General features: G+C 40.0%; 1 protein-coding gene across 1 annotated transcript in view; it reads right to left on the minus strand.

Annotated features, from left to right (window-relative positions):
- The window catches only part of uvrag (UV radiation resistance associated gene), a 57,236-nt gene that overhangs the window by 13,774 nt on the left and 29,147 nt on the right, over nt 1–14,315 (minus strand). Inside the window, exons 12-13 of the mRNA XM_086130995.1 lie at nt 12,968–13,133; nt 3,761–3,836 (exon numbers count right to left, since the gene is read on the minus strand). Coding sequence (XP_085987121.1) covers nt 3,761–3,836; nt 12,968–13,133 — 242 coding nt within the window. The remainder of the gene's footprint in view (nt 1–3,760; nt 3,837–12,967; nt 13,134–14,315) is intronic.

Here is a 14,315-nt window from a genome sequence, read left to right on the forward strand (position 1 = left end):
TTCTTTATATAAAAATAAATTAAAAAAATACGTCTGAAAACTCAGGATGTACGTTTTCATGATTTGTGTATGAAAGGAAAATTTTTCCCGTAGAAAAGTAAAGAGCTGGTTAAGTTTCTCTTCACACATAAGCTGCATAGCCTGGATCGACGTTTGTGATCCCGCTTCCCTGGTGGTGGGGTTGGGGTATGAAGAGGCAAAAAAATCAGGATCCATTTACTGCTGTAATTTAAGACCGTACAGCATCACGCATGTAAAACTAAGTCAAATGTTTTTACTTTTTTATGTGAGCTCCACTGGAAGATTTCCTCTTATTTTTCGAAAAATAAATTTGGAAATTGCTTCCGTGTCTGAAACATACACATAAACACTTCAAAGATTAGTTCACTCCAAACTTTGTCTGATATACTGTACGGTGTCTGGGGAGCCTTAGTTTGGGGTGTGTGGTAAAAACAAAAGTGTATCGTGGGATGCGTTATGACAAAGTGGAATTATATTAAAGGAAACTGCGGGCAGAACTGTGCACAGTTTTTCCCTCTTTCCTTTTCCACGCAATCTTTCTTTGGAATGTACGCGAGTCATGAAACACAAGACTCCGAGAGGGAAACCTGGAATAGTTCAATTGTCCAGAAAAATCCCGCTAAGGCTGTCAAGCCCCCACCGTTTCCTCTCAGAAGTAGTGAAAATGGTGATAAATGCTTCAGACATTCCAAGGTAGATCTCTCTTCCAGGAGCAACGCTTTAGGGATCAAATAGCACATTGTTGTGTTGTTTTCCACATACGTACACTATTCGAGTTCCTGGGAACAAATTCAAAGCTGTTTTCTATAGTTTCTGTCCAATTTATTGGCTATAACCGATAGCTTGTTTGAATATAACTAAAAACCACTTCATCCGTCAGAGTCTATTGATCACGTCAATATTTCTGTGGTGCAGAAAAATCTAACACATCCACCTATTGTTCCCTCTTACAAAAACAATTTCTTTTAAATGGAAAAAAACCCCCAAAAGAACGTTCAACATCTCATCAAAAACATTTGGTCTTCCTTTTCAATCCATGATAAAAGCTATTTCAGCTTGTTTCCACATTCGAATAACCTCTGACCAGTATTCCATATGAGTCATCGCCATTTTTATAGAGCCACAAATGCCACTCTTAATTGCAGATGGCGCACTGACATAGGCACCAGACCACCAACACGGCCTTCCGCCTGCATATCACCGTGCAAAATTGCCCAAAGAACGCGGAAGACTTTCCTCAGTTGACGGCAACAAAGACGAATCCTGAGCTGACCCGCTTAGCCGGCAACAGATTTGCTGTTTTTGTTCCCAGTACTTGGTTTCCTGCGCCTTAGGCCCACAAAATATAACCTAGCATGTTTAGTGACTGAGAACTGATTGAGCTCAGGTCATACTCCCGAAAAGCAGGACATTTTGTATCTCATCATTATCGCCTAAGCAGCACCGCATGGCTATTTCACAACAATGTAGTTCACAATTAAGCGGAACAAGGAAGACCGAAAGTAACCATATGCTTCCAAGTAGAAGGCCGATGTTGCTGTTCACCTCCGAAGCCATGATGACTTGACAAATTTGTATTCCGATTCAGAAAACTTTATTTATCCCTGTGGGGCAATTAGAGTATGAGTAGAAGGGGCGGGTTTAAAGGCTCGAAACTGTGAAGAGGAATAACATTCTCTGTAAAAAAATACATAAATAAAAAATACATTAAAAAATATGGTTGAAGTGGTAAGATTTCAACCAAAATAATCCTTATAGCTTTTCTCGTCTTTATACACAAATGAACCCAACGTGACATGTTAATAATACTTTAGTATTGCTGAATTTCAAAAAGAGTGAGAAATACAGCAAAGTAGTGCTTGATTCAAAAGTGAAACGGATCATTGATGGTGAACGGTGCAGGGAAATTGCGAGCGGTAATTTAAAAAAAAAAAAGATCAATCAGAATAGATACTAGCCCATATAGTGTAAACTCACTTCTTGAACTAAAACAGCATGTTGAAAAGATAACAAAATGAACAAAGGCCGTTTTCTCATCCTCAAATGGCAAATTACAGATTCGGATACATTCAAATGTAAAAGTTCAACTCAGGCACTTACTTGGCGAAGAACTCAACAAGGAACAACCACACACCACAACTTCCAACACTAACCCATTCACTTCTTACCGTTGGGTCATGTACCACTCCTCCATGATTTATTTCAAGTTTCAAGTGTCAAATGAACCTCCCGTAAAAGTATTATGGCCCTTGAACAATTAAGCAAAAACTTCTAGCGAGAAGAAATAAAGTTCCGTGCCAGCTGGAATTTTCCCATCAAGGCTCCAACACCACCAGAGCCACAAACAATCAAGACTCTGACACGCCACAGAAAAATGACTTGAACTTGGTAAAAACGCTTGCTAAAAGTTTTATTTGACCACTGATAGAAGGTACATGGGACAGTCTTGAGGACTTGTTCACTGATATGAAATCCTAAGCAACACAATTTGTTGTGCTATATCATGAGTCAAACTTTTTCATTTGATAAAACAACAACATTAATAAATAAGGTTCAAAGGAATCTTGTAGAAAGTAAGATCCAGACAGACTGTTCTTACAGACTCAGCAGATCATTTTCACCTCTGTCCATAAAACCAATACAGATTCAAACTTGGGTCATTCTAAAACAGATGTCGACCATCATCTGTTCCACAGGTGGGTCCACATGTGGAGCAGATCACTCTTTACCCTGATATTACGTGTGAGCAACAATAACATTTTGTTAATGCATTGTTGTGTACAAAGTACAAACTCGGAGTATTTTTCTAAGATGATTTACAACCCGAGACAGCTAAAATATGCTGAGAGTGCTCCCCCTGGGGACTCCCTCGTTCTGCTGGGGGGACTTCAGCGCTCATGCGGGCAATGACAGTGATATCTGGAATGGCGTCAAGTGTCCTGGTACCAAGTCCACATGTAGCTGTAATGGGGTATATATGCACTTGGTAACAGGACACCCTAAGTCGCAGTTCGATGATCGACTTTGTGGCCATGTCATCGGATTTGGGGCTGCATTTTTTGGGACACTCGGGTGAAATGAGAGGCGGAGTTGTCAACTGAAAACGAACACAGAGTGTTGGCTCTGTGTTTTAACTCAAAGAACAAGATCCCTGGTCCAAGAATGATTTTCTTCTGAAAGTCTCTGGGCTCTGCCGTAGAAATAGGGTAAAATAATCCCAGTCATCTGGGAGGGACTCAGAAACTGAACATCTGCTCCTACATGTTGAGGAGAGCCAGATGAGGCGGCTCGGGCATCCGGTTAGGATCCCTCCCAGATGCCCCCATAGTGAGGTGTTTCAGGCATGTCCTGCCTACAGGACACCATGGAGAGCTTGCCTCCCAGCTGGCCTGGGATTGACTTGGGATCCCTCCGGAAGAGTTGGAAGAAGTGGCTGGGGAGAGGCAAGTCTGAGCTTCCCTGCTGAAGCTGCTGCCCCTGCGACTGACCCCGGATAAGTGGTGGAAAATGGATGGATGAATGAATGACTTTTGACGACATTACTTTGTTCTTGCTAATTGATCTCTCCTAATATTTTTGAAAGATACTGTGAAGACCCACCTTTGTCAGTCAATTGATCAAAGTATCACATATGCTGTACATGTAGATTTTGTTTATTCTAAACGACATGATGTTCGATGTTTTCAAAGTTTCTCATGTGATTTGCACTCACTGCACTGGACGTGTGTTGATATTTCACCTGAGCAATGTTCTTGTTGAGCAAGTAGACACCATATTCAAAATGAAACCGCTCTCCTCGGGGATACAAAGGGAATCTGTGAATGACAGGAGAAAAGAAAAATACACGTTTGAAGACTTCAGCAACTTTTCAGCTGATTTATAGCATGCAAGAAAAGCTGACACACCTTCAAACAAATACTTGCAAGCCAAACAAGCATTGCCAATTTCACATTTATTATAACTGAATATTGTATAAGCATTTGACATTCAACAATGTAGGCTAATTCTCCATTACAGGATTATTGCTTGTTGGTATTGATTGCTCATTTTTACTTTGCAGGATTCAAAAGTATGTGGCTCTTTGGTGGTGCATTCTGCAAATAATTCATGTTGAAAGTTTCAGTTCATGTAGCCAGCAGCGTTTATGATGCAGAATCTTTGCAGATGTTTGAAGAAGCTGGCTGTGCAACTAGGAGCCTTCCACATTAATGCTACCCCAATACCCTGTTAAACTGAAAAATCAAACTGAAGGTGGAAGAGTCCAAACAACCTGATCATTCAGACCATTTCCAACAAATAGAAGCTTTCCTATCAATATAGTAGTAAAATCCAATTGCTGCCAGCCAGATGTTTCAGCCAGTCTGTACAAAGGGGTGCCTCTGAAGAATATGCTGACATTCATAGTTGGAAAACTGCCTTTGCTACCGGGAATTTCATGCTAGGGGCATCCTTTTTTGTTATTACGTGCATATATCTCCAGATCTCGCTAAGCGGGGGTACGCTATAATGGGACACGGTGAAAGAAGCTCACACATGCACATGAATGTTTGCTTTTGAAGACTTGTCTACAGACAAATTTTTGTCCCATAGTAATAGGGAGCGGTGTGATGGTGATGTGGTTCTAACGATAGATCACCTTCCTGCGATTAGTGCCGTACCATTTTCAAAAAGGTGCATTTTTGTGAAAGATCATAAAGAAGCTTTGCACGATGCAACAGTTTGACAAAAGTGTAGTGTTTGAAAGGCGTCATTCGCACGTGTTCATGTATTCGCGAACAGTGAACATGTGCCTCTACGACTCCATATAAGCGGGCACTGTTGTAAGCCTCCTTTCTGTGTGTCTGTGTCTTCCCCCCGGGGTTCAGGTCTTTTGTTAATACTCTGTAGAGCAAGCGGAGGCGCTTTCTCCCCTTTTGAGATGACCTACAGCTGCCTGAGGCAGGAGGAGAGTCGGGAAGAAAATAAGTGGGACTTTACTGGACTCTTCTGTCTGTCAGGAGATCACGCTAATAGCAGTTTAAAGTTGCATTCCGAGCAAAGATCTTCTGTTGTGTTATTTTGTTGTTTTATGTTTTATGTCCTGTTAAGCGCTTGGTTACAGCTGCTAAAGCGCTAAATAAAGAGGTATAAAAATTCAGATGTTCCTGCAGCTCGTGAATTGGTTGATTTATTCCACGCCATTTTAGAGCTCATATTTTTGATGACAAGCATATTTCAGTATTTTAACTTTCAAAGCAGTGCGATGCTTAACTCTTGACATGAAATTTGTCACATTCAAAAGGGAATATGCTGTAGAAAAATTTACTTTTTAAAAGTCATTCACTCCCAAAGACGTTTATAAACGTCTTTTCAGACTTGGTCCAGAATTGGCTGGTACTGAAGGAGTTAATTAATTGCTTGTATAAAAGCAGTCTGGAGTACCTGCTGCTGGCCCGTGAACTATGAAATTAAACAACCAAGTAAACATTTTTTTTTACTTGCTTGCAACCGAAAATGGTCCTGAGTAAGCCGTTTTGTGACATCACAATTCACATTTTACAGGTTATGGAATGTCTTTATAGCGCACTGTTTATAGTTTCTGGTGATATGGTGAGTTACTTGGTTGCTGAGATACATGACGTTTCAGTCTGGAGTACCTGCTGCTGGCCCGTGAACTATGAAATTAAACAACCAAGTAAACATTTTTTTTTTAACTTGCTGGTAAACGAAAATGGTCCTGAGTAAGCCGTTTTGTGACATCACAATTCACATTTTACAGGTTATGGAATGTCTTTATAGCGCACTGTTTATAGTTTCTGGTGATATGGTGAGTTACTTAATTGCTGAGATACATGACGTTTCTTCTAAGTTGCTGGCTTTGTAATGCGTTACAAATTTCAACACTGCGGGCAAAACACAAATAGGCTGAATGAATGTGTTGTTTTGCTCACATGACGTGAGTGAGATGATCTGCGATGGCGTAACGCGCAGCGAATCATTGCTAATGTGACATGCTGTGATAATATTTAATGGCAACAATGTTTCTCAATTGAAAAAGTGACTATGTGTGTGTGTATATATATATATATATATATATATATATATATATTAGAGCTGTCAGTTTAGTGCTTTTTTATTGGCATTCATTTAAATGAATTTTAACGGTATTAATTTTTTTCTCGCGAGATTAACACGGCACACGTCGCAAGCGGATGTTACGTTGCTCTATAAATAGACCAGAAACAAAACAACAAGCGCGCTGCAGAAGTCCATCGAACCAAGTGTAGTCATCCGAAATGATGTCTACACCAAACCGTAGAGAGACTTCCGCGCAAGAAGGACCAACAGAATCAACATAGCCTGACTGCTGTGTTCAAAGCAAACATGAGAAAAACGAAGTATGCAACCATGGTTTAAATCCACTATAGGCGGAGTACTAGTTTCCCTTAGATATGCACTTTATCATGTTATATTGCTCTGTTTTGAGTCCATAAAAAGAGCTGTTAAAGCTGCTGTTGTGTGACAAAATATTTTTTTCACTGTTGTTGATGGACAGTAATATTGTGTGAGAGATTATGTGTGAATAACTGCTCCAAGTGAAAAATGTTCATGTAAAATTGAAAATTGAAATTGTTATTTCAGTAAATATTTGCATTTTGCACATAGAAAACTGATTCATGATTCCATGTTGATGAGAGCATTAAAATGGGGAAAAATAGGACAAAAAATATCAAGGGAAATTCAGAAACGATAAAAAATGCGTGAGTAATCACGATTAATTTTTTAGTTCATTTGAGTTAATTATGACAGTTGCATTTTTAATTAGATTAAATATTTTAATCGTTTGACATCTCTAATATATATATATATATATATATATATATATATATATATATATATATATACTGTATATATAATTTTTTTTTCCCTGTTGAGCTGATCGCATGTCCTGTCACTCAGTTTCACTGTCTGGTAGCTTACTTAACGTACTTCGTCTCTGTCTATTCCTGGTTTTCCTGATCGGTTTCAAGATATTGACAAATTAAATGTGTGTTACAATTCTAGTCCATCCTTTTTGTCCGTCTGGATCTTTTTCAGTTGGGAAATTGTGGAGAATGAAAAGGAGGGATACAATGCTTTCATTAGAGCGATTAGATATTTTATCACTTGAGATTTAAACCTTTTAAGTAATGCCTACGAGCTTTAAGGTGTAGAGTTAAGCATACATTTATGAACTATGATATAAAACCGCTTGTTGTTTGGTATCCTTTTATTTTTATTTCCCTTTTTTGTCACACATGCACAGATGAGATCTGCAAGTGGCAACAGGTCTCCACTCATGACTTGGAACCTTGGCTGTGTGAAAATCCACCATTTTCAATTTGTTTAACAGAAGTGCTAGATTTGGTGACATGGTGATGTCACCATGAGTTTAAAACCCAATATTCTTTTGAATGGGCGCTCACTTGTTTATACGGCTTACCATGTACCACTCCCTCAGCCCAAGCGTCAAGATAACACAAGAGTAACATTTTTCCTGGAGTAAAAGGTGAATGTGAGCAACGCCTCATTTGCATGAGGCATAACCATTATGAGTAACTATGTAATTTGAACCAGGGTGATATGAAATGGATGTTCACTGTGCTGCAATTCTTAGTCCTTTCTTTATTTTGGCTGAAAGAGAAGAATGTAGAAGCAGTTTTAGTGACGACGCTTGGGAACTGTTAAAAATGAAAAATGCATCATAAAGTCTCCTCGAAATGACATAATTACTCTGTGAAGGCTACGAAGTAAAACGATGAGTATGTTTTAGCTCAGCCATACATGTAGCTAGGGCCCCGTGCAGAAGGAAAAAAATGCCACAAGTCATATCTCAACACTAGGGATATAGCGAACAGAAAGTGACCAACAACACAACACGCATTCTTAATACCGCTACCCCACAAAAAGCAAGAGCTCTGTCACAGCCAGGTGATTAATGACTGCTGTCCACTGGGTCTAAAAATCACACTAGAAAGACTCTGGTTCACCAAACACCAGGAATTCCACCCGGGGACATCCAGTAAAGTCAACTATATTATTACACAGCAGTGGGGAGTGAGGAAGGAAGTGTGAGAATGGAAGCACTAACGCTGACGTGTGCAACTCGGATGGCAACACAATTTGATCAGGTCCGACAGATATTATTACGCTATCAAAAAACTTAGAGTGCAGAGCAGCATTAAAACAAAGCGAAATAACAATTACAATCACTGAATGCGGCCTTAGAGTTGTTACTACAGTTGGAACATGCATGGGAGAAATGAAAGGGGAACGCACAGAGCGGAAACGGAAAACTTTTAATCACTCAGCCAGTGGCAGTTGCATACAGTGAGGCTGTCCTCTACCTTAAACATTGTTAAATTAATTACAGCTCAGGAAGAATACTCATGGCGGGGGGGGGGGGGGGGGGGGGCTGTGATGTTGGTCCGAAGGATGGAGTGTAAAACACACAGAAAAAACACAAGCTCGGCACGTCAAACTGAATATGACGGGCATTATAATCAGCACACCTCTCATTCAAGCATCCTTTTAAAAGACTGATGACATTTTATATGTATACATTTTAAACGTTTTTATAGTAATGCCCCTTGTAGATACTGTTCACCTATTGGATGTTGATGCGCATTTGAATTTGCATTTGATTAGTAAGCTAATAGCACACATTTTCAAATGAAATTTATGGCATGGGCCATGATGGCGATGATGATATTTTTTCGATCTGTTGTGCAGCTCTGCTGTCCAGCCCACTCGTCGGGCCTTCAAAGTTCTCTCATCAGACAGTTGTCGCTGTGCACAGTACAGAATCATTTTATGTACACCGAAATATGTAAAATCATGTGGGGTGGCAAAATATTGTCACAACTCTTAACTCATTCAGTACCAGCCAATTCTGGACCAAGTCTGAAAAGACCTTTAAAAATGTCTTTGGGAGTGAATGAGTTAAAAGGGAGACGCGCCAAAAGAAACAAAATTTCCAGGTGTCTTAATGCATTCTTCGATTAAAAGTTCATTTCACCCACGTGACATGCTTGTCTTCACTCACTGTTGTATGGGGCCAATGAGCTTTCATCCCCCCCCTGAGTTCATATTTTGTAGAATCACATTTCGCTGCGATTACGGCTACAAGTCTTTTGGGGGTATGTCTCATTTTTGCACAAATCAAGACCGAAATTTTTGCCCATTTGTAAAACAGCTCCAGCTCGGGTAGATTTGATAGAGTGTGAACAGCGGTTTTCAGATCTTCCCACAGATTGTCAATTGGATTCAGGTTTGGACTTGGCTATTCTAACATCTGGATATGTTTAGTTTTGAACCATTCCATTGTAGATTTTGAGGATCATCGTCTTGTTGGAAAGGAAGCCTCTGGGCCAGTCTGAGGTCTTTTCCAAGTTGCCCCTTATTTGGCTCCATCCGTTTTCCACTCAACTATCTTCCTTGTCCCTGCTGACGAGAAGCATCCCCAGACCATGAAGCTTCCATCGCCATGTTTGACAATGGGGATGGTGTTTTCAAGCAGTGTTACTTTCCCGCCAGACATCAAGTTTTGCATTTAGCCCAAAATGTTGTTCTGATCTGACAACCTAACTTTCTTCCAAGTTTGTTGCGACTTTTTATGGCTGTCTTTGAGCAAATGGCTTTCTTCTTATCATGCCTCTATAAAGTCCAGATTTGTGCAGTGTGCGACTAATAGTTGTCCTATGGACAGAATCCCCACCGTGGCTGTGGATCTTCAGCGTGACCATGGGCATCTTGGCTCCATCTCTGATCAGTGCTCTACTTGTTTGGGCTGAAATTTTAGAGGGGCAGCCGTGGTAGCGTTGTAGTGGTCTGAAGCTCTCTCCATTTCAATATGATTGATCGAACAATGCTCTGCCAGAGGTTTAAGCTTGTGAAATCTTTTCCTATACATATCCTGCTTTAAATTTCTCCACAACTTTATCCTGGACCTGGCTGGTGTGTTCATTGGTCTTCATGACGCTGTTTGTCCCCCAGTATGCTTGGACCTGTGAGACCATCACAGAGCAAGCAGGTGCAACAATTTTAAATACCGGATCAATTTCGCTCCCATTCGTGATTGCGTCCCACCAAAAAATAGATATATAATTAAAACAAATCAAATTTTATATTCCTTGTCTGAAATGTGACAAAAGGTCAAAAAGTTCAAGGAGGGCCAAATACTTTCGCAAGCGATTGTACTTTCGACACCATTTGTATTCTGCAGATTTAACCTGGCCTGCGGCCTGGCAGTTTTCCCTGTCGAGAGCAACTTTAGGTCGAATGTTGGAGTTTGAATGTGGCTCCCTCTTCACCTTCGGTGCATATGTTGCCTCTTAAGAGACATGAAACTGTTGAATCCCTGGAACAATAACTGCTTTTCATTGAGCTCACAGGTTCTGCTTGTTGGCCTCCTACGCCTATTATTCATTCATACAATGTGCCTGATTTAGCCTACCCCAAAGTAAGATTAATTTGTACATCCATACTTTACATTAAATATATATATATATATATATATATATTATATTACTTTTCTATTCGAGGCGGGATCTAAGCCCTGTCTGCGCTTGCTGTTTCAATGGCTGGGCACTGTTCTCAATCAAACACTGAACATCTGGATCACATCTCTCCAGATCACCCCCAAGCTGTAGCTGGGCTCGACACTCCAACGAAAAATCTGGGCAAAACATGACGTTAGGGGCCACTAACTTCAGACGATCAGTCCAAGCGCCAAACGGCCAATTTTCACATCCTATTTGCATACAACTGAAGAGTACTTTTAAACAGTGGCCTGTTCCCAAATACCGGAGAACAATAGAATTTGGTTCCAGCCTTGTCTTGACTGACACAGTTAACATAAGTCACGAATGTATTTGAAGCCAGCATTGATTTACACCTCATACAGGAACAAAAAATAAAATATCTTACTTTTACAACAGCTGAAAAATGTATTTAACCATTTGGAAGGGTGAAAAGTCGCCCATGTTTTAATCAGGGCTCTACACTCAACTTTCACTTTGCGGAGCTCCTCCACCTGCCTGGTGCCTTCGGTCTACGGAACAGAAGCTCCTGGAGGTGCCGAGGCCTAAGAGGGGATCGAATCTTTCCTGTTGACGGTCCTTCCCTCTGGAATGACCTTCCGTTAAATGTGAGGCAAGGCCCCTGTCTATTTTTAAAACTCATATGAAGGCATATCCTTATTCTTTTGACCCAATAAAAGACTGACATGGGTCCATTTTTTTCCGGTATCTACTGTATATGAGTTAGGATCATCCATTGATTTTTTTAATTGAACGTTTTCACTTTTTTCTTGTTGTCTAAAGTGCTTCGTTATAGCTGCATCTGTTCTGACATGCGCTACGTCAATAAAAACGTACTTTGTATAGTATACACTTCTACAATCGTATCAAACTATAATATTCTCACAATGGGTTAGAAAGAATAATTCAAGAACCCTCACTGCGGCAGGAATCTAAAATAAAAATGAAACAACCGGGCCCTTATTGAGTAGTCGACTGCAACAGACTGACTGCTCGCTAATCCCACCACACTTTGAGAACCCAATCTCATGCCACCTCACTTATCTCAATTGGCTGCCTCTTTCCGACACTTTAATCACCTGCTTTTTTTTTTTTTAACATTGTTAAAGCCAGCTTGGTGCTTTCCGTCTGCCCACACATCATTTTGCATTGTGAGGACGCCCCGCTAGGGCCCCTGGGGTCATAAACGCGTACCAGGGGCGCGGAACTTTCCTGTAGCAATGACCTGACTCTTGCACACCAAAGGGCACTTGGAGAATTGTTGTGTCTGTCAAGCACACAGCCTAGAAGTTTATTTTTGATGCTGGATACTGGTGTGAATATCCTGCATGGAGGAACTAGAAATGCATACAGTGAAACGATCCCCCACCCCCGTCACATGGGAGTTTAAAACAACTGATTCTCCCCAGCTGTTGTCATGACCTAATCACACACACCGCGATGGTCATTCAATCACCGGGTATGATAATGTCTCATTTCTTTTTCCTCACACACTTACTCCCAACTGTTTGTCTTATTATGGATGACAAATGTGGATGGAGTCAATGTTTATCTACAAGCCAATCCCTTATTGTAGAATAGGTTGTGTCGTGTGATTTTGAATAAATTCACAGTACTGAAGTGTTTCAGGTTTATCTGAGGGGGGCGGGTTCTCACGAATACTTGGGGAAAAAAGTGACAATTGTCTGTGCTTAAAATGTACATCTTATAAAGACAGTACATACATAGTTTGGGCGGCTGGTATAATAATTGAATTCGGAAAAGTGTTTGAAAAGCTTGCAAAACAACATCGTTTAGGGATTGAAATGAAACGAATGACTGGTAGATTAATTTTTTTTTTCTAGACAGCCATGTGGTCAAAATAAGATATATAATAAACTGGGCACCACAAAACTGACTGAAGAGAATAGCATGGTGTTTTTCTTTTGTGTAAAAATAAACAGCCTGAAAAAACAATGAAAAATAAGTTTGCATGTTTCATCTGAATTCTTGGATGATTTGATTGCTCTGTCTAGCGTTTATCTGTCTGGAATTGCTAGAGGAGTCACTCATTATGATCGGTGTAGCGTATACATAATAGATTATCGCACAGTACAGATAAAACACATATGACGCTAATTTTTTTTCTTTTTTGTGATCAATAACAAAACGGAGCAAAAAATATTTGCCAAACCCAAAGTGACATGAATTTACAGACAATAGATTAGTGGTTAGGAAAATTACTTGAAAATTGCAAACCATCAAGCATTGACAAAAACCAGATACCAATATACATGGACTCCGACTGACATCTTTGGTCAAATATACGGTTGTTTAAAATCTTAAGTGTTTGTAATTTGAGGTCAAAGAAATTGTGACTGAAAACGTATACTTTGTGGTTTACTTACTCTCTCTCCTTCTCAGTAAGTCGATCAGTGATGGTGTCTTTGATGGAGGAGCGTGAACCCTTGTGGATGACTGGATACCTAAGCGGGATCTGCAGAAAGCACGAGATCATCAGGACCAAGTGTGCCGTGTAGCCCAGGGCAACTGCCACACTTCCGTCATCCTTTGCTGCAGGGGGGGAGGGAAAAAAAATAGATAATCCAAGACTGCGTTAAACTGAGATGCTATGATTGAAAAGTGCTCAATATGCAATGTATTTATATATTTGTATATTTCACGATACACTTGGGGGTGGAGGCCCCTGCTAAATCTAATTGTAACAAGTGTGCAATGACAATAAAGTATTCATTCATTCATTCATTCATATTTTTGGTGAGTGGTATCAAGGAATCAAAGCTAAAATTTAAATGAAGCAACATGTAGACCCCAAGTGTCTGTATTTTACCATATCCAAATTTTTGAAGCCGATAGTCAAAAATATTAAAATGTCCATCTAGTGAATAACATCAAACAAGAAGGACATTATTTTTGCCCCCCCAACATTAATATTGAAAACATTGCCTGAGCAGAACATGCAATTACTTGCAGATATGTGCTTAAGATGGGAAAATGTTTGCATGAGTACAATTACTAAGTGAATATGACAGAAAATTGAATGTAGAAGAGGCAATATTTAGAAAGAGTATTTCATCAAATAAGGCTGTCAGTGGAGTGGCAGCATTTACATAGATTATTAGATCAATACTAGACCAGATAAAAGTGAACCATTCCACCACATTAGAAAAAAATTATAATCATAAAATGTGCTCAGAAACATCTGTAACTTGAATTGCATTCGAAAAAGTGCAAACTTCAACAAATGACAAATAAGCTTTACTTGGCTCAGAAAACAATTTGCATACCTTGTTTCGTAATCTCAAAATAAATTGCTATGCTTTCAATAAGCCGCGCACACACAAAAAAAGAGGCTCATTTGAGTGCTCTTGGGCGATGGGAAACAAGTAGATCAATATCGGGTCAGCTCAGATTAGCCACGGGCAAACCTTAAGGGTGCAACAAGAGACCGATTGACCTTGTCAAGCTAAGTTGACAAAGAAAGCTTGGTTGAATGTTAGGAAGTGATGTGCCTTCATGCAGAATCACTTTGCTGGCGAGCAGGATTAAGGGCTCCGAATGACCCCGACCCTGGGTTCTAACGTGGAACATCCACCCCCGTAGGCCAGTATAAACTAGCTAACAATTCTGGACTTGATGTGGCGCTCTGGGGGTAGACCTCACACATTTTAGAGGAGGGGTCATGAGGTAAAAATGGAATTGAATGCATCTTAATAAATGTCTGCATGTGGCAAC

The sequence above is a fragment of the Hippocampus guttulatus genome, chromosome 15 (genome assembly GCF_054856545.1).
Source record: "Hippocampus guttulatus isolate MCC_2025c chromosome 15, RoL_Hgut_1.0, whole genome shotgun sequence".
Classification (NCBI taxonomy): domain Eukaryota; kingdom Metazoa; phylum Chordata; class Actinopteri; order Syngnathiformes; family Syngnathidae; genus Hippocampus; species Hippocampus guttulatus.